We start from the raw sequence: 21269 nt of genomic DNA on the forward strand, positions 1-21269 counted from the left end.
CTGAGATGAGAGCAGGGGTCTGTGGCTGGGTATCTGCTGGCCTGGGATGAGCCATCACCTCCTCATGAGCTGCTTCCTGGGGCAGGCAGGATTTCCCTGTGGCAGGGAGGTGTCTGAGCAGCTCTTGGGCTCACAGCTGTCCCTGCACCCCAAACCCCCCAGGTCCTGCCACCAGGCTCTGTGCCATGACTGAGCACTGTGGCTCTCTGCACATCCTGGCTGACTTGCTTGGGTTACTTTAAAATCCTGTGCTCTTATTTATTTATGGCAATGCTGGCACAGTTCTCTAATTGCTGACTCATTTGTGTGTCTTTAAGAATGGTCTTCGTCCCTTAAATTCCTGGTTTGGTTTTCCAGGTGAGGTGTTCACAGGTGCTTTGAGCAGATCTCAGGTGTGACACAATCTGCTCTAAACTCTCTGCTAGATAAGTGAAGCTCAAAATAATATACTTTGCTAGTTTGATCACCCTGCTGATTAAAAATGTAAATTTTTAGTATTGATAGGAACGGAGAGCTGTGTACATCTGTCCTGGGTATTCTGTCCTTCTCCCTGCATGTGCTGCAGGGGATATCCTGTTCTGCTGGGACTCCCAGGAGATGAGGAGCATTCCAGTGAGACCCAGCAGCTTCACCTCGGTGCTTCATTGGATCGAATTCCTGGGGTGCTTCAATCCCCCAGAGGTGTGTGCTGCCCAGGAGGGTGGGGGTTTATTGGACAGAATTCCTGGGGTGCTTCAATCCCCCAGAGGTGTGTGCTGCCCAGGAGGGTGGGGGTTTATTGGACAGAATTCCTGGGGTGCTTCAATCCCCCAGAGGTGTGTGCAGCTGGATGAGCTGCCCGGAGCTGTGGTGGGCAGCAGCCCAGCCCCACCAAGGCTTTGCATTCTCTGCTTCCCCTGCCACTAAAACAAGAACGGAGGCCAGGGATCCGAGCAGGCAGGGTCAGACTGTGGCTGAGAGGTGTGAGATGCGTGTGCTGTTGTTTTTAGCTTTTCTCTTGGGGATTTAAGTGGAGATGCACTGGGGGAAGCTGGCTGAGCTGCTGCCCTGCCAGTGCCTTGTTTTCCTTGTGGATTATCAGGGAACTCCAATCTGGTCCCTTTCATCAGCACTGAACCACTCTCAAAAGAAAAACCACTGCATGTGACCATGGAAAGCATTTCCATTTTTAACACACCGTGGCAATTTGGCTCAGACGCCAGAAAACAAGACCAGTATGCATTCAAGGGCTGTTGAGGGTGGAAATCAGTGAAATATATAAATGTGGCAGTAAAATCTGCGTATGGCTGTCACTTTGTGGAGTTGTGAATACCTGCTGATGCCGGTGCTCCCCTCCCTCAGCCTGCCTGTGGTGTGTGCACAGCAGCACAGACAGCAGAGCCTGCAGGCCAGAGGAACTGTGATTAGCATATTTTAAAGTTCCCTGCCCTGACTGCTTAAATACATTTGCATCTCATCCCTAATAGAAGGATGAGACCTACTTCATGATGTTCTCTGCATGACAAAAGCTAAAAATAGTTCCGTTAGAACTTTGGCTGCAGCTCTGCTAAATTTCAGCAGTTTGGGGGAGAGGAAAACACTTTTGAAAGGTTATAATTAATGAGTTGCGTGTTGTTGGGATTTTTTCCTAAAGCATACCAAAATAACATGAAGAAATTGGGACAAGCCCGCTTTTCTCGTGCCTTGGCATTTGGAGGGTGCAGCCTGGCTTCCCACTGGAGCTGGGCGTGGGCTCTGCTGGTGCTGCTGCCCACAGCTCACCCCGGGCACGGATCCAGGGTGGAAATGAAGGATGATCGCTCAGGAGGAGAATCCTGCTCCGAATGTACAGAGTGCAGAATTGAGCCTAACACTGTGTGCTGCTGAAAGGGATCCAGCACGGAGGAACTTCATGTGAGAGAGTGTAAATTGTGTTTAAACAGTTGGCAGTCTAAAAATTTACATGAATGTCCAGAAAAAGCTGAGGTTTGAAAAGAGCCAGTTTCCTGTTGTGATGGGATAAAAAAAAAAGAATTAAAATAAAGATTCCTCAGTGGCAGTGGAGCAGCCATGGAACCCTGGGCATGGTGTGGAGGAGAAAGAGCCCAGGTGCTGTGAGGGAAGGGAGCAGCTCACACACGCTGGAGCTGGGATGTGCAGAGTGACTTTTTGGGAGTGCTAGCTCCCTTGGGGGCCGCCTGGTCTGAGAAAGAGGGGTTTGAAAAGCAGGAGCTGCTGTGTCCAGGTAGGCTCTGAAGGTGTCAGAAGGGGCAGGGAGGTGACGGTCAGGGACTGCAGCAGCTGGACGAGCGGCGCTGTCACTGCCACCACCCCGGGCAGGGACAGGGACGGGGAGCAGAGCCAGCCCAGCCCCTGCGCTGTGCTCACAGGGTGGGAAATGCTAAAGGCAAGAAGGCTTTCAGACAGCTGTGAAAACAGCCCCAGAAGCAGAACGAGCAGGAGGACTTGGAACTGGCTGGAGCTGCAAAGTTTGAGAATAGAAAAGTTACAATAGTACAGCAAGCAAGGACGGGAAGCAATAGTTTGAGCTTTAGGTTTGGCCATATTTCCCTGCCAGTCCTGGTGTTCCAGCAGTGCAGTGTCAGGGATGCAGGAGGAGGAGGAAGGAGCTCAGTGCCCGATGCCCAGCCGTGGCTGCAGCTCTGTGAGCACCCCGAGGCTGTTCCTGAGCACAGCCCAGGCTCTGGGGCTCTGATTGAGTTATGGACCCTGAAACCTGCCCTGGCCGCAGCAGCTCTGGCTCCAGAGCTCCCAGCCCAGTTCACAGCAAACTCGATTAAGCTGTTAAATTGCAGATCACTCCTGACAGTAAATTAATTCTTAATCCAAGTCCTATTCTGCACTGCATTGGGAGACTTTTGCCAGGAGGCCAGTGGCTTGAAAATGGGTAATTAAATTCTGCTGTAAATACATTTCTATCTACCCTTCTGCTTGCGGGAGCTGGCAAACAAGCACGAGCCATTAATTAATACCTGTAATTTGGTTTAGTTGGAATAAGCCCTGCTCCTGGCAGATTCTGAAATGCAAGCCAAGGTTATGAAGTTGGGAGTAAGTAAAAGGTAAAGAAGGCTGACCAAAATGGATCCGTAAGAGAATCTATTCCTGTTTTTCTCCATAAAAATGTTGTGGAGTTTGCAGATTTGGAGTTGTGTAGTTTGCAAATTTGGAAACAGCTTGAGCTGAAGTCAATGTAGAAAAATGTTTTAAAAGCCCTAAATATAAGAAAAGTAACAACGGTGAGAAGATGCATTCTGGGCATTATTCATTCATGTAATTAATCTCTTATGACCCAACTTTACAGCTTCAGCAGTTCATTTTTGCAGATTGATCATGTTCTGCGGGCGTGGAGTTGTGCATTTGTTGTCACCTGAGGTTTTCCTTGTTGGCACTTGAAGCAAGAAGAGTTGGCTGCAGGTTTGCTTCCGAGGGGTCAGAGGGAAACTGGAACCTCGTTTGCTCATCCTCCAGCCAGAGTTCTGAACCAAAGTCAGTTTTCCCATCTTTCTTCCATATATTTTTTGCCATTTACTTGGGGACCAGACCGTTTTACAGCTGTGAGTCCGGCTCCTTTTTCAGGGCTAAGTACCTGCTAATTCTCCCTAAAGGCAGACGCGAAGCCTCTCTGTTATTTGCCTGTGCAGAATAGTTCCTAGAGCCTTCAGCATTCCGGGGCGTTTCCAGCTCTGCCAGCTGCTCTGAGTCTGTCACGGGGAGCCCGAGTTTCCTTTCACATGCTCTGAATGCGCACGCAGGTAACCTGGTGTAGGTTTAGAGTCCACACGCTGAGATTTGCTGCTTTGCTTTCCAACGTTATTAAAAATTTAACCACGGCTCCAGCCGAGACACTTCATCATTTTGAGGCCAATGTAAATGTTAATAATTAAAAGCAATTAGAAAGTGTGTTAAGTCCTGTAATTTCATAGGCTGACTTGTGGGAAATGGATTTGTAGAGAATTTTCAAAGCTTGACAGAGGGCTCACATAGTATGGATCTGTGTGCAAACTCTGAGATAAGAAATGCTGACTTAGAAATGCTGTAGAACAGGACAGACAGTGTTGAGAGAGAATTAATAACCTCTCTCATTATTAATGAGCTATGTCCTTGCCCTGTCTGTGTGCCATGTGGGTTCTGCTGTGTGCCAGCCTCAGAGCCTCGTGGAGCAGGAGAGAAGGGGAGGGACAATCTGGGGAATCAAAGGCTGGACCTCGGGAGTTATTTGCTGGGAATTGCAATTTATGTGTTTCTCCTTGGACAATGAGGGGGAAATCTACTTTTGCAGAACATCACCAATACAGAAAATTGCTGTGGGTTTCTCCCACCCCATTTCCCTTTGCTGCTGTATCAGCAGGAGGGTTTTGAAGGCTTTTTTTGCTTTTTGACTTCAATTCTGGATTTTAATTTCAGTTCTGTTTCTCAGATTCAGCCCTGTGAGTGCATGTTCTCGTCACATGAACCCGTTTAGATTGACAGATGAGCTGGGCCATTCCCTGTGCAAGATCTCAGCTGTTCAGATTCTGGAAAGCGTTTTCCTGAAATAGGACTGTGTCCTTATCTGTAAAACCAGTGAGGCTGCAGTCCTCCCATGGAGCACATTTTTAGCACATTAACATACAATTAATTTTAAAACCAAGACAGCCCCAGGGGTGTGAGTGGGAGATCTCTGCCTTGGAGGGAAGGGAACACCATATTTAGGAACCTGGACAGAGCAGTGAGGGAGGCACTGGAAGATCTGTGTTAAAGCACATTAAACTACCTGGGCACCGTGGGGTTTTGCCAGATGTGCTAATTTAGAATTTTTCCCTGATGTTATGGGGAGTGAAGCCCTTTTTCCTCAGGTCAGTGGTAACCATTTGGAGCCACTCAGGACTTCAGTCTTGCCTGTCTGGGGTGGTGCATAGGAAAGCCATCCATGCTTTAGCCCATCGAATGGTTTGGGACTGAAGCTGCAGTGAAGAACGCTGAAGGGAACAAACAGTGTTCAGGTTCTTTGCAGCTGCAAACATCAAGAATAAAAGTAGGATGGTTATTTCTGCCAGTGAATAACAGCTTTAATATTTTTCTTTCCCATTTTCTTCCCCCACAGTTCCTGTTAAGAACCTTTTCTTTTCGAGTATGGCAATAGAAGCGTCTCAAGTAGGTTTGATTCAAGTGACATTAATGTCTCCCACCCTGTCAGTGCCTCTTCTGGTTCCTAAGCAGGCTGAAAATCAGAGCCTGGCTCGAGCTCTTAGAGCACACGCAGAGACCTTTGAAGGAAAATGAGCCTTCCTCCCCGCCTGCAACACCACAGAAAGGGAGCAACAACAAAAGCTATTGCTGAACAAAACTGATTATTTTTAGCAGGCTGTTCTCCTAGCTCACCCAGTGCAAAGAGGAGCTGCTCTGTGCTGTGGATCTGCCTGTCATTGCAAGCTGTCATGAAGCTTTTCCAGAGCAATAGGCGAATCCCCCGTCACTCACTCCTGTACTGTTCTTTTGAAGAGCTGCTGATTAAAAACCAGGGAAATTTAACTCACCTTTCCTCACAGCTTTGGAAGTGGTCAGTACTGTGTTACCCCAGTGTTCCAGCGCCGGTTTCTTTGCTCGTGTTTTTGAAAACGTGAGAGATTCTGTAGCACACTGAATTTGGGGGTTAGCTGTTTCTCAGAAATGCAGCTGTTCTCTTTTGGGCTGTTTGCCAAAAACCCACCCAAATCCTTCAATACTTGAGGGAGAGCACGAGACTTCTCAGTGAATTTTTGGGGTGTTGTGGGACCCGTCCCTGCACTGTGAATGGCTCTGTCCTTTGTTTTTGTATTATTTCCTTCTTTTATTAAAATCTTTTAGCTTTTCCAACACACACTCTATCGTGCCGTCTCACAAAGTTATTTAAGCTGTTTTCTGTGAGGTGCTGGGCACCCTCAGAGGTGTTGAACCCTCACAGAGCTGAATACACCTGGCTCCTCGAGAAATTCAGTCGTGGGACAGCCTCTGGTCTCTGTTTTGTCTGTGATTCCCGTTCACAGACTGGTCTGGGCATCTTCACCCTGCTTTCCCCTCGACTGTTTTCCATCACTCACAAGAATTTTCGGCGAGTTTGCTCTCCGGGGTTTCCTGGTTTGCTCTTTCCCCCCCGGCAGGATTGGTGCCAGGTTTGAGGAGCTGTGAGCTGGTAATTAAATGTGGGGTGTGCCTAGCGCTGGCTGTTTGTTCCGTGGCGATTCTCAGGGATCGGGCACAGGTGAAGCTCAGCCCTGGTGGTGCTGGGTGCCCGCACACCGCGGCTGGTTCCTGCTCCAGAGCAGGAATGACAGGATTGTCTGCCTGGGGACTGCAGCCCACCCTGTGGGGCTGGCAGCAGATCATCGCAGTTGGCAGCAAACCCTGCTGCTTGCCTGGTTCTTCTCCCCAGCCTCTTTCAGGCTGTAGAAGCAGGGAATTCAGTCCTCTGGAATTCCTGGAATCAAAGTCTTGGTGCTCCCGGGCTCCAGGCTGGCAGGGAGCTGCTCCAGGGCAGCAGTGGCAGGCAGGCTGGATCTGAGACTAGAACCTTTCCTTCCTTTCACTCGCACAAAGGAGTTCAAAATGTCAGGGTTCTGTTCAGAATTCCAATAAAACCACAACTGGGAGAGTCAGAATCCTCCACAAAAAGGAATATTCCCCAAGAGGACTGAGTGGTTTTATTTGCCAGGCGCTTTGTAAGCATGTGTTGGATGACATCTGAGCACTGGCTGTTATTTGGATTGTGTTGTGAAATGGCAAGGAAACAGAAAACAGCAACAATGGAATTGCACAGCTTCATTTTTCCAAAGGTTTAGTGCTTGTGTTCAATGAGGTCTGAACTGGTGTTTAAAATGAGGACTTGCCTAGAGGAAATTATTTCTTTTTGTGTACGTTTCACTGGACAGCAAAGCAATTACCTCCTAAATTTAGAAATTATTCTCTACTACATTATAGCGGGATTAGACAAGTTTTGGCATTTGAGCAACTTTGGGCACGCATTTTGCACATGAGGAGGAGCGATGCCGTTTGACAATCTGGCAGAGAGATCAAAGCTCGGATTTGTCTCCAGCCCATCCGGGGAGCAGGGCAGGGGTTCCGTGGCAGATCCATCCCATCCCTGTCCCATCCCTGCCCTGCTCGGGCAGATCAGATCCCTGGGGAGCCCCGGGGAAAACTGCTCCTACTGGAAAACTGCTCTTAATTTCCTCCCTGTGGTTCAGCCAGCAGTGAGAGGCTGAGCTGAGGAGACAGCGCTAACTCCAACCCAGTCATTCCCAAAGAAAGAATGAACTCATTTGGTTAATTATGAGCATAAAGCCCATTGAGGGTAGCACCGAGGCTGAATTGTGCTGGATTGTGCTGAAAACAGTAAAGAAAAGGCTCAGATTCTGATCTGGGAGTCAGGCAGGAGTTTCATCTCCTCTCCACAGCCAGCATCCTCTGGGTGTCGGGGCTTTGTCTGAGGCTCCTCGTCCGGCGGCAGTTCCAGTTAGAGGAGTGAATTGACACAGGTCCCCGGTGTGGATTGACACAGGTCCCCGGTGTGGATTGACACAGGTCCCCGGTGTGGATTGACACAGGTCCCCGGTGTGGATTGACACAGGTCCCCGGTGTGGATTGACACAGGTACCCGGTGTGGATTGTCACAGGTACCCGGTGTGGATTGACACAGGTACCTGGTGTGGATTGACACAGGTACCCGGTGTGGATTGTCACAGGTACTCGGTGTGGATTGACACAGGTCCCCGGTGTGGATTGACACAGGTCCCCGGTGTGGATTGACACAGGTACTCGGTGTGGATTGACACAGGTCCCCGGTGTGGATTGACACAGGTCCCCGGTGTGGATTGACACAGGTCCCCGGTGTGGATTGACACAGGTCCCCGGTGTGGATTGACACAGGTCCCCGGTGTGGATTGACACAGGTACTCGGTGTGGATTGACACAGGTCCCCGGTGTGGATTGACACAGGTCCCCGGTGTGGATTGACACAGGTCCCCGGTGTGGATTGACACAGGTCCCCGGTGTGGATTGACACAGGTACCTGGTGTGGATTGACACAGGTCCCCGGTGTGGATTGTCACAGGTACCTGGTGTGGATTGTCACAGGTCCCCGGTGTGGATTGACACAGGTCCCCGGTGTGGATTGACACAGGTCCCCGGTGTGGATTGACACAGGTACTCGGTGTGGATTGACACAGGTACTCGGTGTGGATTGACACAGGTCCCCGGTGTGGATTGACACAGGTACCCAGTGTGAATTGACACAGGTCCCCGGTGTGGATTGACACAGGTCCCCGGTGTGAATTGACACAGGTCCCCGGTGTGGATTGACACAGGTACCCGGTGTGGATTGACACAGGTCCCCGGTGTGAATTGACACAGGTACCCGGTGTGTATTGACACAGGTACCCGGTGTGGATTGTCACAGGTACCCGGTGTGGATTGACACAGGTACTCGGTGTGGATTGACACAGGTACTCGGTGTGGATTGACACAGGTCCCCGGTGTGGATTGACACAGGTCCCCGGTGTGGATTGTCACAGGTACCTGGTGTGGATTGACACAGGTACTCGGTGTGGATTGTCACAGGTACCCGGTGTGGATTGTCACAGGTCCCCGGTGTGGATTGACACAGGTCCCCGGTGTGGATTGACACAGGTACCTGGTGTGGATTGACACAGGTACCTGGTGTGGATTGACACAGGTCCCCGGTGTGGATTGACACAGGTACTCGGTGTGGATTGACACAGGTACCCGGTGTGGATTGACACAGGTACCTGGTGTGGATTGACACAGGTACCTGGTGTGGATTGACACAGGTACCTGGTGTGGATTGACACAGGTACCTGGTGTGGATTGACACAGGTACTCGGTGTGGATTGACACAGGTACTCGGTGTGGATTGACACAGGTACTCAGTGTGAATTGACACAGGTACTCGGTGTGGATTGTCACAGGTCCCCGGTGTGGATTGACACAGGTCCCCGGTGTGGATTGACACAGGTCCCCGGTGTGGATTGACACAGGTACCTGGTGTGGATTGACACAGGTACTCCTCTACACTGCACCACAGTTTGAGATCTCCCTGAGAAGGGTGATTTTCATGTCCAGGGTTGTTGGTTCAGTCTGGGGTTTATATCTCCTTTATTTATTTTTCAGTCAGTTCACAAATCAAAGGGGTTTTGCATCTCTGTCCCTCCCCTTTCCATTTCTCTCCTTAAGCACAATTCTTTGCTAGTGTTTAGTATAGAAATTGTTCTGTGCTCTGGCCAGACCCTTCCTGCAGATTGACAAGCTGGTGTCGGGTTGTTTATGTTTTAATTATAAATATTGTGGTTAAATAGCAGGAAATGTAAAAATCACAACAAAGATTGTGCGTGTTTCTAAGGAGAACACAAAACAATGAGAGTTTTATACAACGTGACAGTGAGAAAGGTTTTGAAGGCCATGTTCAGGCTGTGAGTGATGCATGCTGATATTTACAGGCAAAATGAAATTGAATTTCCTACTGCTCAGATTGTTTTGAGTGTCAGGAGGCAAAATCTTTTGCAGTCTCTACTTGTTTTACACACCTCATTTGAAAAATGGGCAAGCAGCAAACCCCTGAACTCCGTGCTTCCCGAATGTGCCGAGTTTTTATCTTGGAAACCGCTTGGAAACCAAACTGAACTTTGGTTGTTCAGGTGAACAGAAATGCCTTCGTGCCCTGAATGTGTTCCCCGTGCAGAGCACTCCTGTCTCTGGGTTTGTGTCAGAGTTAATGAAGGGGGAAGGCTCGGGGGGTCGGATAAATCCCCGTCCCGCTGATCTCAAGCAGCTGCTCCCACCCCTGAAGTGGGATGGAAGAAACCGTGATGGTTTGGTTTTCTTTCAATTTCATACAACATCGACATCTACCTGGCAGCGTTAATGAGGTTTTAGGAAGGAGCAGGGAAGAAAAGCGGTGAATATGTTGGTTAGGTCTTGTGTTGTTTCCTATGATGTATCAACAGCAAGTGTCCTGTGGTCTGCTCTCCTCAAAAATGCCTTGAATGTTGTTCTCACAGGCTGCAGAGGTGGAGACCAGGTTCAGGCAGTGAAACAAGGAGCTGTGGCAGTTGTGAAAGACGTGTGCGTGTGTTTTGGGATGGTTTCTGTGTCCAGCTCTGCTTCAGTGTCGGTGTTCAGCATCAGTCAGATCACCTGCGGGTCCCTTCCACCTCAGAATATTCTGTGACTCTGGCCTCTAAGACACTTCTCCAGAGAGCTCTCTGCTGGTTTCCTGCCCAGCTTTTCAGGGGTGTTTGCCACCAGCAGAGGAATCCAAAGCCAGCAATGCCCAGTGTAAATGGCAGTGAGGTGTTCTGGGGTGAGCCCTTTCTTCCAGCCGATTGTAGTCAAGGGAGATTTGGTTGAACCATGGAAGGACCAACGTAAGCTTCTGTCCAGCTTTCCTTAAAAAAGCATTGGCCCCAAACACTTGGCTTTAGTCCTAAATTAGTTCGGTGTTTCTGTGTGCCACCTCAGCTTAGCAGAGGATGAAAGATGGATTGTGCAGTCTTACTGGAAGGCTGTAATATTATCTGTTCTGAAAACAGAGTTTTTGGAGCATGAAGAGCTGGTTTTGGATGATGCTTCTGGCACCTAATCCTTAATATTATTCAGCATATTTTTCTCGTGTCTGTCTTGAAATGAGAAATAATCTTCCGTTTTCGAGTCACTTAAAACTTCTAAAAATCGGCTAAACTTTTCATAGATATTTCCAAAATTATGCAATATATTAATATAAGTTTCTGCCTAATTCGATTGCCCTGAGACAGCTGAATAATTACTAATGCCACCAGAGTTCACGTGAGGGTTTTTAGCATTTCCATCTCTACATTTCTTGCTAAAAATTCTGCCAATCTTAAAAAGCAACAACAACAACAACCAAACAAACAAACAAAAAAAAACCCCAAAAAACCCCCCAAAAACCCAAACACCAAATAATAATAATAATAATAAAAAAAAAACCCAGGAAGCTTTTCGAGCTGCGGTAGATGTCATGCTTTGGGTTCAGTAATTTCAGCCTTTTTTTGGTGCCACGAGACTGAATTTTTCACCTGCCGGGGCCCGGCGTTTCCATGGGAACAGCTGCTCTCGTTTGCATCCTCCGCTCCCGGCGCTGCCCGGGAGGAGAAGCGCGGGCAGGGATGAGCGATGGCGAAAGCCGCGCTGACGAACCGGGGACGGGGTCGGCGAGGCAGAGCCGCACACGGCCCGCTGCCCCTTCCAGCGGGGGCAGGAAGGGAGGAACGTCCGCGCTGGGCAGCGGGGATGGGGACGGAGTGATCATAATCACACTGACAGGGCTGGGATGGGCCGGGCTGAGCTGGGATGGAGGCACAGACAGACCCGGGGACAGGAGGACACACAGGGGGACCTTTGGGGACATCCTCAGCTCCCGGTGCTGCCCATCCATCCTCTGTGTTAGGTGAGCAGAGATGGACCCAGGGTCAGGGGACACACAGGTGACCTTGGGGACACTCACAGCCCCCACACTGCTCTCCCTGCTTTAGGGAGGGTCAGGGGACACACAGGTGACCTTTGGGGACACTCACAGCTCTCAGTGCTGCTCTCCCTGCTTTAGGGAGGGTCAGGGGACACACAGGTGACCTTGGGGACACCCCCAGCTCCCACACTGCTCTCCCTGCTTTAGGGAGGGTCAGGGGACACGCAGGTGACCTTGGGGACACTCACAGCTCTCAGTGCTGCTCTCCCTGCTTTAGGGAGGGTCAGGGGACACACAGGTGACCTTGGGGACACTCACAGCTCCCACACTGCTCTCCCTGCCTTAGGGAGGGTCAGGGGACACACAGGTGACCTTGGGGACACCCCCAGCTCCCACACTGATCTCCCTGCCTTAGGGAGGGTCAGGGGACATGCAGGTGACCTTTGGGGACACTCACAGCTCTCAGTGCTGCTCTCCCTGCTTTAGGGAGGGTCAGGGGACACGCAGGTGACCTTTGGGGACACCCCCAGCTCCCGTGCTGCCCGTCCATCCCCTCTGCTGAGCAGCAGATGCCAACCCCAGTGTTCCTGTGGGTGACGGCTCAGGGGATGCTGCTGCTGCAGCCTGTGTCCCTGCTGAGCCCTGGAGATGATCAGAACCTTGTTGGTGTTTTTTCACCTGGAGATTTTCCTTTGTCCTGCCAGCGGAGAAAGTGAAGTGAGTGGAGAATGTGGGTGAGAAGTTTCTGAAGAGTTATCACCAGGTGTGGAGGGAGATTCCTGCATGTGCAGGAACAACGCTCTAGAGCAACGCTCTGCATTTTAATGATCTTAAAATATTTGGGGTAATATTTGGTTTGACCTGAGTTAGATCTTTAGCTCATCCTTTGGGCTCCAGGTAAAAAACCAATTTCCTACCAACTGGAGCTGTGAAACAAAAGATAAGGGAGGATGGTAAGATGAAAAGAAAATACCCGTTCAGGGGACAGTAGGCAATATCAGCCCGTGGCAGCTTCACAGCAGCTGGCAAAGGGAGTTAATGTTTAAGCCCCACGGTGCTGCCTTTGTGCCTGTCCACAGGAGCAGGGGTGCTCACTCCTCTCTCCCTTAGCGGTGGGTGATTCTCCTTTCCCTTGGGTGTAATTTGTCCCTGGAGGAAGCAGGGCTCTGCTGTGGCACAGGAGAATGAGACCCTCTGTGTTTCAGGTTATTTTAATGTATTGGGAAGTGACTGTAAAAATAATCGGAAGAAAAGCCCTCGAAGGAGCGAAGAAAAGCTGATTTTGCTTCAGTTGATTGACTTTGTAACTCTGTCCTCCCTTCAGGCAGGGGAGGTGTAAAGTCCTGGAGTAATGCCTCAGGGAGAGCTTGCATTTGGTGCTTCACTGCAGGGAGCTGCAGCTGGAATGGCTGCAGTTACTGGAGTGTGCATGCTGGCACAGAACCGCTGCACTTGGACACAGCTGAAGTTACCTCAGCCCAGTTTCATTCTCAGGAGTTGAGAAGGTCTTGTCATGTTTAAACTGTGTGCCATAGCTGAAGAAAATTAGGTGGAGAAGTGAGGAAACGGAAGAGTAAGCTAGAGAAGTGAAAAAGGGGGTGAAGAGAGTGAGGTGGAGGCTGTGCTGAAGAGCTCTGAGTGATGGCCGTGGTCCGGGCAGCAGCAGATCAAATTGGGTTCCGCGTGATCCTAAAATCCCCCGCCAGCTGAGGTGACCCTGGTGTTTCACCCGGCCTGGATGGAGGTAATGCTGCAGGGCAGTGGGCAGAAAGAGAGAATGGGAGGAGCTGGTGCTGCAGGGTTTGTTATCTTGAGGGTTTTATTGACGTGAAAAGCGCAGCGAGCAGGAATTGTTTGTGTTTCCTCCGCCACATCTGCTCCCAGTTGCTATGGTGCCAGGACACTGGTGATTTCCAGGGCCAAGAAGCTGCTGCAGCTCCCGTGTCCCTTATTTAGCAGTGCTTTTTAAGAAGCGCTATTTTTATGTAGCGTTTCTTATGCTAAATTCAGCCTGCTGATTAGAGGGGTAAAGCTGCATTTGTTTTCCTTTGTTAGAACAGGGTATAATTTGCACGGAAAAGTTCCTATTTTTAAAACGAAGGCAATCCAATTGAGAGGTGGTTTTATTTAAAATGCAAGCGTTCCTGAGGAGCTCTCCCTTTACCTTAGGAGTGGTAGCGGAAAACACTCGTGCCTGTTAGTTTCTCTGCAGGGATTCTTTGGTTTTTCAATGTTAACATCAGAAAATGTCCACCTACTTTCCTGTGCTACTCGCTAACATGTGCTTCACCATGGCAATTGAGAGGAAGGATCGAGTGGAAATAGTAAAACACCTAAAAAAAGTAAGACTATCTTGTTTATTTGTCATTGTGTGTAATAGTTTTCCCCTAAGTTATCAAATGTCATTTATTCTGAGAGCAGCATTGTGACCGTGGGAGGTGGTGATGGTGGCAGGCAGTGCTGCACAGATCTGTCCCCTTCTGGGGACAGCCAGGGGACACTCAGCGTCTGCCTCGGTCCCACTGCACCCTGCTGATGTGCACGGGCCGTGGCGGAGGGCAGGGGAGGGGGCACAGCCTGGGCTGGCAGGGGCAGAGCAGCAGCAGCCCCTGAGAGCCATTTCTATCTTCTGAGAGCCATTTCTGTCTTGTGAAAGCCATTTCTGTCCTCTGAAAGCCCTTCCTCTCTCCTGTGAGCCATTCTTCTCTCCTGTGAGCCATTCCTCTCTCCTGAGAGCCCTTCCTCTCTCCTGAGAGCCCTTCCTCTCTCCTGTGAGCCCTTCCTCTCTCCTGTGAGCCCTTCCTCTCTCCTGTGAGCCCTTCCTCTCTCCTGTGAGCCCTTCCTCTCTCCTGTGAGCCATTCCTCTCTCCTGTGAGCCACTCCTCTCCTGTTCAGGCTCCTCTTTGCCCAGTGCTGCTGTTGATGGTCACAGTCCCAGCACAGGCTGGTTTTTGGTGCATTTTCCAGGTCCTGATGGCAAAGATCAGCTCAGGAGGGGTTTAAAGGCAGTTTCTTGGACGGGCTGTGCCCCTCAGCCCGGCCCTGTTGGCCATGGGGAGGTTCTTCAGTTCTTACTGGGGATGAATCAGCTTTGCCTCTAAAATCCAGCTCCTGGGAGGAACAGAAAATGAACAGGAGGTGATGGAGCTGACCTTTGAAATGAGTCATTGACTGGGCCAAAATTCATGAGAAAAGATCAGAAGACCCTTGATTTTCTTCTTTTTAGGAACCTGCAGCCCCCGGGTTTTCCCTTTGCTCCTGGCTGGATTCTCTTCGTGCCCCACCCAAGCAGAGCCAGCGCAGGGGATGGAGTCAGTGCCAGTGCAGCCCCTCCCGGTTACTGGCAGCCACAGCTCTCAAAGGAAAGGAGCTGCAAATAAATGAATAGTGTACAAGGGGTTTTTAGAAACAAAAATAATTGATGGATGAGCAAACGAGCACACAGGGCAGCAGATGCCTTTCTCCAGGCAATGCAGAACCTTGTTACCCACACAGTGGTGTCAGACTGCATTAAATCTACCAGAGCCATCCTCCTGCTGGGAATGTTTCACTCACTCCTCACATCCACAGGAGAATTTTTACATTTGCTCTGTGATGAGCACACATTCGTGCCTTCTTTCTGCCCTTTAAAAGGTGCAATTTATATATAAGGTAACACAGTTTATTATCTTTAATGTCTCTCACATTTAATCTTTCACAGCTGTTTCTTTATTATTTGTCTCACATCCTGTGAAGTTTGTGCTGGTGTGTGAGCCTTTAAATCTGTGCAGGGCTCTGGGCTCCCCAAAAACCAGCACTGCTGGTGAACATTTGGGAGGGCTGTCCATTTTCTGGCTGGGATTGCTCCTGAGATTCTGAACAGATCACCCTGGGTGCTGCTTCCTTAACTCAACATGAGCTGAGAATGCCCAAAGCATTCCCTGCATCCTGCAGGAGATATCCCTGCTGTCTGCAGTTGTCTGACTTGCCCAAGACATTTCAGGTGCCTTTTTTGGCTTGGGAGAAAAGCTCCAGCAGGGCAGAAACGAGCTCTGAGCAGGTCCTGCCCCTGTCCATCAGAAACACTTTGGGGTTGGTTTGTTCTGTAGCTTGTTGGTGCTGGCCTGGGACAGAACTCTCAGAGGTTTTTCTGGGGGAAGGTGAAGTTGTTCCACAAGCAGCTTGTATGGCTTATTTTCTTATGGTTACTTTCCCACATTCATGTATCTGTAAGATTTTTGGATTCATGCAAGACTGGTAATTAGATTGCTTCAAGCCCTGGATTTTTTTTTTTTTTTTTTTTAATATAGTGAGCCTTGGGACCTTAGTGAACATAGAGAATTTTTTTTTTTTTTTTTTTTCAGTGAGGATTTAGTGAGCATCCTGAGCAAGGAGATGCCAGCCTGTGCAGGTGACCAGTGCAGCCCAGTGCCAGGCCCCTGGAGACGGGCACGCAGCTTCTTTGGCAGCATGAAGTGCTGTTTCCTCTGCACTCGCACTTCAGCCTGCTCAGTTTGGTCAGCGTTTGCCTTTTTCCTGTCTGGGCTCAGGGACCTGCTGGATTCTTGCTGCACTCTGTCTCCCTGGGGTGGGTTTGCGTGGTTAAATGGGTGCCCCAGCGAGGTGCTGCTCCTCAGGCACGATTACATTGTCAGAACTGTTCTGTACACTGAATAAATAAATGGGGAACAGGGACACAGGGCACCATGGAGGAAGAGGACAAAACTCTGGTTACATTTGGATTAAGAAGTCAAAAGCTATTTCAGTAAAAACTAGGAAGGGTGAGGGAAGAGTGCATGGTAGTGCTTTCCACAGGTTTGGTTTGGGGCTGGTACTGCTTTATTGCCAAGAAGTTTAACAGCCCCACTCATGCCAAGTTCCAAAATTGTGAATTGTGAAATCCCACAAAATTTCCTCTCAGGTCCAGGAAATAATAGAGTGGTATTAATAATTATGAATTCTAATCATTACTATTAATAATTATCAATAATAGTTATTATTAATAATAATTCCCATTAGAATTTGGAGGAGTCATTAAACTGGGAGTGGGGGAAGCAGGATGGAGAATCCCTGGCACTCAGGGGAGGGCTGAAGGCAGGCAGCACACCCAGGATGGTGGCAGCACGTCCAGGATGGTGCCAGCACGTCCAGGATGGTGCCAGCACGTCCCCAGGATGGTGGCAGCACGTCCAGGATGGTGCCAACACATCCAGGATGGTGCCAGCACATCCAGGATGGTGGCAGCACGTCCAGGATGGTGGCAGCACGTCCAGGATGGTGCCAGCACGTCCAGGATGGTGCCAGCATGTCCAGGATGGTGGCAGCACACCCAGGATGGTGGCAGCACACCCAGGATGGTGCCAGCACGGCTGGGCGCTGCCCTCTGTGTTTGCTGACACCTGCACCAGGTCATCTCTCCTTGCTTGAACATCTTTAATCAGATCATCTGCTGAAAACACGGGGGTTTATGGCAGAGCTGCCTGTGACTGCACATGAATCTGGTGCTTCTGCACCTCGTATCGCTCGCAGCAGTTGGTTAGTACCAGATAACGCAGGACCACGGCTTCCTGGGGCACGCAGCAGGACGTGAGCTGAGCGCCTTGACCCCGTGTCTCTGTTCCAGGATGAACTGAAGGATGCTGTGCAGGGCAGGAGCCTGAGCCTGCAGGATGCCAGCGTGTGCCCCCCAGCCCTGCAGCGTGGCCAGGTAAGAGCACAGCTCTGCTGCTGGCCCCGGCTGTCCCCTGCTGCGGGGAGGGGACAGGGGGCTGACACACTCTGGGCTCTGAGCAGCCTGCTGCTCTGTGACTGCATGGAAAACAGTAACTGAAAATAAATCACCAATTGTCTCGGGAACAGGGGAATTTTCAGGTGGACATTCAAGACACTGCTGGACCTCAGAGAGGGGCATCATGCCTCTGATGTATTTTCTTGGCATGGTAAATTGGCACCAAAGACTTCTTGGATGGTTTTGGTGAGACTCAGTCGAAGAATTCCCTTCTTTTTCTGGAAAACTCCTATCCACCAGTTGGGGTTTTCTCCTACCCCTGTGCATCTTAGAATTGCAGTTTTCAGTTTCTCAGTAAAAGGTTGAAGAGCTCTTGTCCAGCAGGGCACGCCCCAAACTCTCTTTAGCACTTTCTCTCCCTGCCACATGGAAGGGTCTCAGCTGCTCCGGGTGCAGAGAGAAAATCTCTTTTAGCAGTGAGGGATTTTCCTCAGTTCTTCCTTGTGCCTGTGGGGCGCTCAGAGGTCCCTCTCTGCCTGCAGTGTGGAGTTATCCCTGCAAGCCCTGCCTGGGCTGAGGGCAGGGAGGAGAGGCTGGCCTGCCTCACCTCACCTCACCTCAGCACATCTGCATCCGCGGCCAGGAACGCCCGGAGCCGGCCACTGCCTTCGGCTGGAAATAGAACTCCAGGCAGGGATTTCTGTGAAATTTTCCTGTTTCCTCTGAACCCTTTCCTTCCCTCACTTCAACGTGCAGAAATATTTGTGTGAGGTGTGGTTTTGCTTCCATTCATTGCAGTTTGTGCAATAACCCCATTTTATTTCTTCCAGGTAAAATCAGACTATGACCATCTTCGGGAAACCCTTCTCAGAGTGACCAAAGAACGAGATTTGGCTGCAAGGGGAAAACACCAGCTCCAAGCCAAGCTGGAGAACTTAGAGCAGGTCCTAAAGGTGTGTATAAATCCTAAATTCCATCAGTCCAGCACTTCCATTGCTCGTTCATCATTCCCGGTGCTGAGCCAGGGGCACATTGCAAAGCTGGGCAACGAGTGCCCCTCTCAGTCTGACCAAAAGCGTGGGATGAGAGCACCAGGTGCTGGCAGGGATCTCAGACAGCACAGGGGCATCCAGAGACCTTCATCTGACACTTCATAAGCGCTGCATGTGCACTGCACTGTACAGTTACTCCAGTCGAAATGAGAAGGAGAGCGCGAGAACATGAACAAACCGCCCGGATATTTCACGTACAGGGCTGTGGCTGCCAGCCTGACTGGCTCTAAAATACTGCCGTGGCCGTTCCATCCTGTACCTCTCACTGTTCTGCTGAAGAACTGCTCCAGAAATTTTCCTTCTCTGAAACAAAAATCCTCTGGTGGGTTCAGAGATCCTGGCTTTTCATGTGCAGCGCTTTTCTCCCCTGAGCAGAGCCCCTGTGAGCTGGCAGCGTACCTCGAGCAGACTGGGAGCCCTGCAGCTCCTTTTAGCTCTGAGCCCAGCAGATGCAGTCCACGGTGTGCTTCGCGTGTGTCCTCATATGCCCGGGAAATCAGCAGTTTGCAAAGATGGCTTGCAGCTTTCCAGCCATTGCAAAAAAGTTTGGAGAGATATTTAGCCTAGTTTCCCTGTCTGAAAAGCAGTTCAGTGTCTCTTTTGAGAGATTCAGGGTATTCCAGCAAAGGAGAGGGGAAGATGGAGAAGTGCTGAATTAGCTGACTTCTGGCAGCGCCTGTGGAGGAGAGGGGCTCTGATTTCCTGGCGTGTGCAGGCAGCGTTTCCCGTTCGTGCCGTGCGCTGCTCGCCCGTCCGCCGGCGCACAGCGCCCGGCTCCTGGCGGCAGCCCCCGTGCGGGGCGAGACCCGCTCCTGCGGCAGCGCGGCTCTGCCCCGCGGCGCGGCCGCGTCCTGCGGGGAGCGGCGCTGGGCTGCTGCCGCCTCCTGCAGCCTGTGGGGTCCCTGCTGCCACCTCCTGCTGCCTGTGGGGTCCCTGCTGCCACCTCCTGCAGCCTGTGGGGTCCCTGCTGCCACCTCCTGCAGCCTGTGGGGACCCTGCTGCCACCTCCTGCAGCCTGTGGGGACCCTGCTGCCGCCTCCTGCTGCCTGTGGGGTCCCTGCTGCCACCTCCTGCTGTCTGTGGGGTCCCTGCCGGGGCTGGGGTGGGTCCTGTGCTGTGCCATGGTGGGGATGGGCTCTGTGCCCTGCCACGGTGGGGATGGGCTCTGTGCTGTGCCAGGGCAGGGGTGGGTCCTGTGCTGTGCCGGAGTGGGGATGGGTTCTGTGCCCTGTTTGGGGGCTCTGATGGGCTCTGTGCTCTGCCAGGTCAGGGATGGGCTCTGTGCTCTGTTTGGGGGCTCTGATGTCCCTGTGAGAGCAGGGATGGGCTCTGTGCTCTGTTTGGGGGCTGTGATGTCCCTGTGAGAGCAGGGATGGGCTCTGTGCCCTGTTTGGGAGCTGTGATGTCCCTGTGAGAGCAGGGGTGGGCTCTGTGCCCTGTTTGGGGGCTGTGATGTCCCTGTGAGAGCAGGGATGGGCTCTGTGCCCTGTTTGGGGGCTGTGATGTCCCTGACAGGTCAGGGATGAGCTCTGTGCTCTGTTTGGGGGCTGTGATGTCCCTGGCAGGGCAGGGATGGGCTCTGTGCCCTGTTTGGGGGCTGTGATGTCCCTGGCAGGGCAGGGATGGGCTCTGTGCCCTGTTTGGGGGCTGTGATGTCCCTGTGAGAGCAGGGATGGGCTCTGTGCCCTGCCTGCAGCTGCAGCCAGCCTGGGCAGTTCCTTTCTAACCCCCAGGTGAGCCCACAGAGGAAACAAGAGCCCTCCCAGCAGCTCCTCAGTGCTGTCCCAGCAGCAGTTTGCACTCGCAGCTCTCCAGCTCCGTGGCTGGAAAGGGAGCTGATGAGTGCAGGACGTGCCCTGTTCCTTCCCTGAGGAGCTGCAGACAAGTGGATTGTCATCGTGCCCTGGTTTGGGAAGACAGGGAAAAGCCAGAGCTTCCCTTGGGATGGAGATGTAAACCCCCTCCCTCTGAATTACCATAATTCTGAATTTAAAGGGCTTTCAGGCAAAGATACGGGTACAGGAATAACAGTTCTTAACTAGAAATATTAAAGATAAAAATGGGGTAGTAAAACAAACAAACAAACAAAAAAACCAAAAAAAACCCCCAAACCAGTGACAAAGATCCTTGCTGCTCTCCAGACCAGGCAGATCATCACAATTCTGACAAGGCTGAAGGGCACTTTTAGGTTAACACAGGTGACCAGGTGATCTTTTCTGACCTCAAAATCTGCCAACTCCAGGTCATTAAGTAGATATTTTAGGAACCACAGGAATTGAAAGCTGGGGAAAATCACAGATCGTGGATCACAATCTGTTTCTTCATTACATTTTCTAGATCCTCTGTGTGTTCACAGTATTAATTAATCATTGATCTTTTCAAAGGGCTAGAAATGTTCTGTAGTGGCGTGTGTAAAAGAGTAAGAGCTCAACAATATCAAAATGTGCTGTACCAGATCTGATACTAAATCTTGACAGAGGGAAATGAGACTTTATTTTCCTGATAATTTAAATCATGAGGAAGACTAGCTGGTAAAATGGGCGGTGTTCATTCAGGTGGGATGAGAACCTGAGCCATTCTTGGTCAGTATAAAATACTGAGCACAGGCATTCCCCGGGAACCTTTGTACAGTGTGCAGAAACGTCCACAGGCAATCATCAAATCCTCACAAAACTCCCAGAAAACAAGCCAGAGCTGAGGGTGAAAACTTACAAAGTGAGAAATCCTTTTGTTGTTGTTGCTTATACTCAAACAAAATATGAATCCATCCCAAGTAGAGGCCAAATGGAGAAATTTCTGCTGCTTTTGCAAGCACATCCAGGCTGAGAGATGTCAGCCTCCCTGGCTGGCCCTGTGGGTAATGTGTAGCAGGCAATAGCAGCTCTTTACAGCTTAGAAACAGGCTTGATAAAATTCTCTCTTGCAGACAATAAGAGATATTTTGGGCTGTTCTTGTCCATTTTCACCAGGCGTTTGTTTTCCCAGGTGCTGATTTCTGATAGGTTTGTGTGTAATAACTCGGTGCAGCAGATAAGGCTTTGTGCCTCTGCTCTCA

The 21269-nt window shown here is 50.7% G+C and overlaps 1 protein-coding gene across 3 annotated transcripts in view; it reads left to right on the top strand.

Annotated features, from left to right (window-relative positions):
* RIMBP2 (RIMS binding protein 2) overlaps positions 1-21269 on the top strand; it is an 85658-nt gene that overhangs the window by 23084 nt on the left and 41305 nt on the right. For 2 of the 3 annotated variants that reach the window (XM_058422846.1, XM_058422847.1), the window contains exons 2-3: positions 17058-17141; positions 17993-18115. Coding sequence is in view for 1 of the 3 variants with exons in the window: in XM_058422845.1 (XP_058278828.1) it covers positions 17104-17141; positions 17294-17408; positions 17993-18115 (276 nt within the window). In the remaining 2 variants the exon portion in view is untranslated. Of the gene's footprint in view, positions 1-17057; positions 17142-17293; positions 17409-17992; positions 18116-21269 lie in introns of all 3 variants that reach the window. The other variant, XM_058422845.1, reaches the window with a different exon arrangement.

The sequence above is a fragment of the Hirundo rustica genome, chromosome 17 (assembly GCF_015227805.2).
Source record: "Hirundo rustica isolate bHirRus1 chromosome 17, bHirRus1.pri.v3, whole genome shotgun sequence".
NCBI classification, from domain to species: Eukaryota; Metazoa; Chordata; class Aves; order Passeriformes; family Hirundinidae; genus Hirundo; species Hirundo rustica.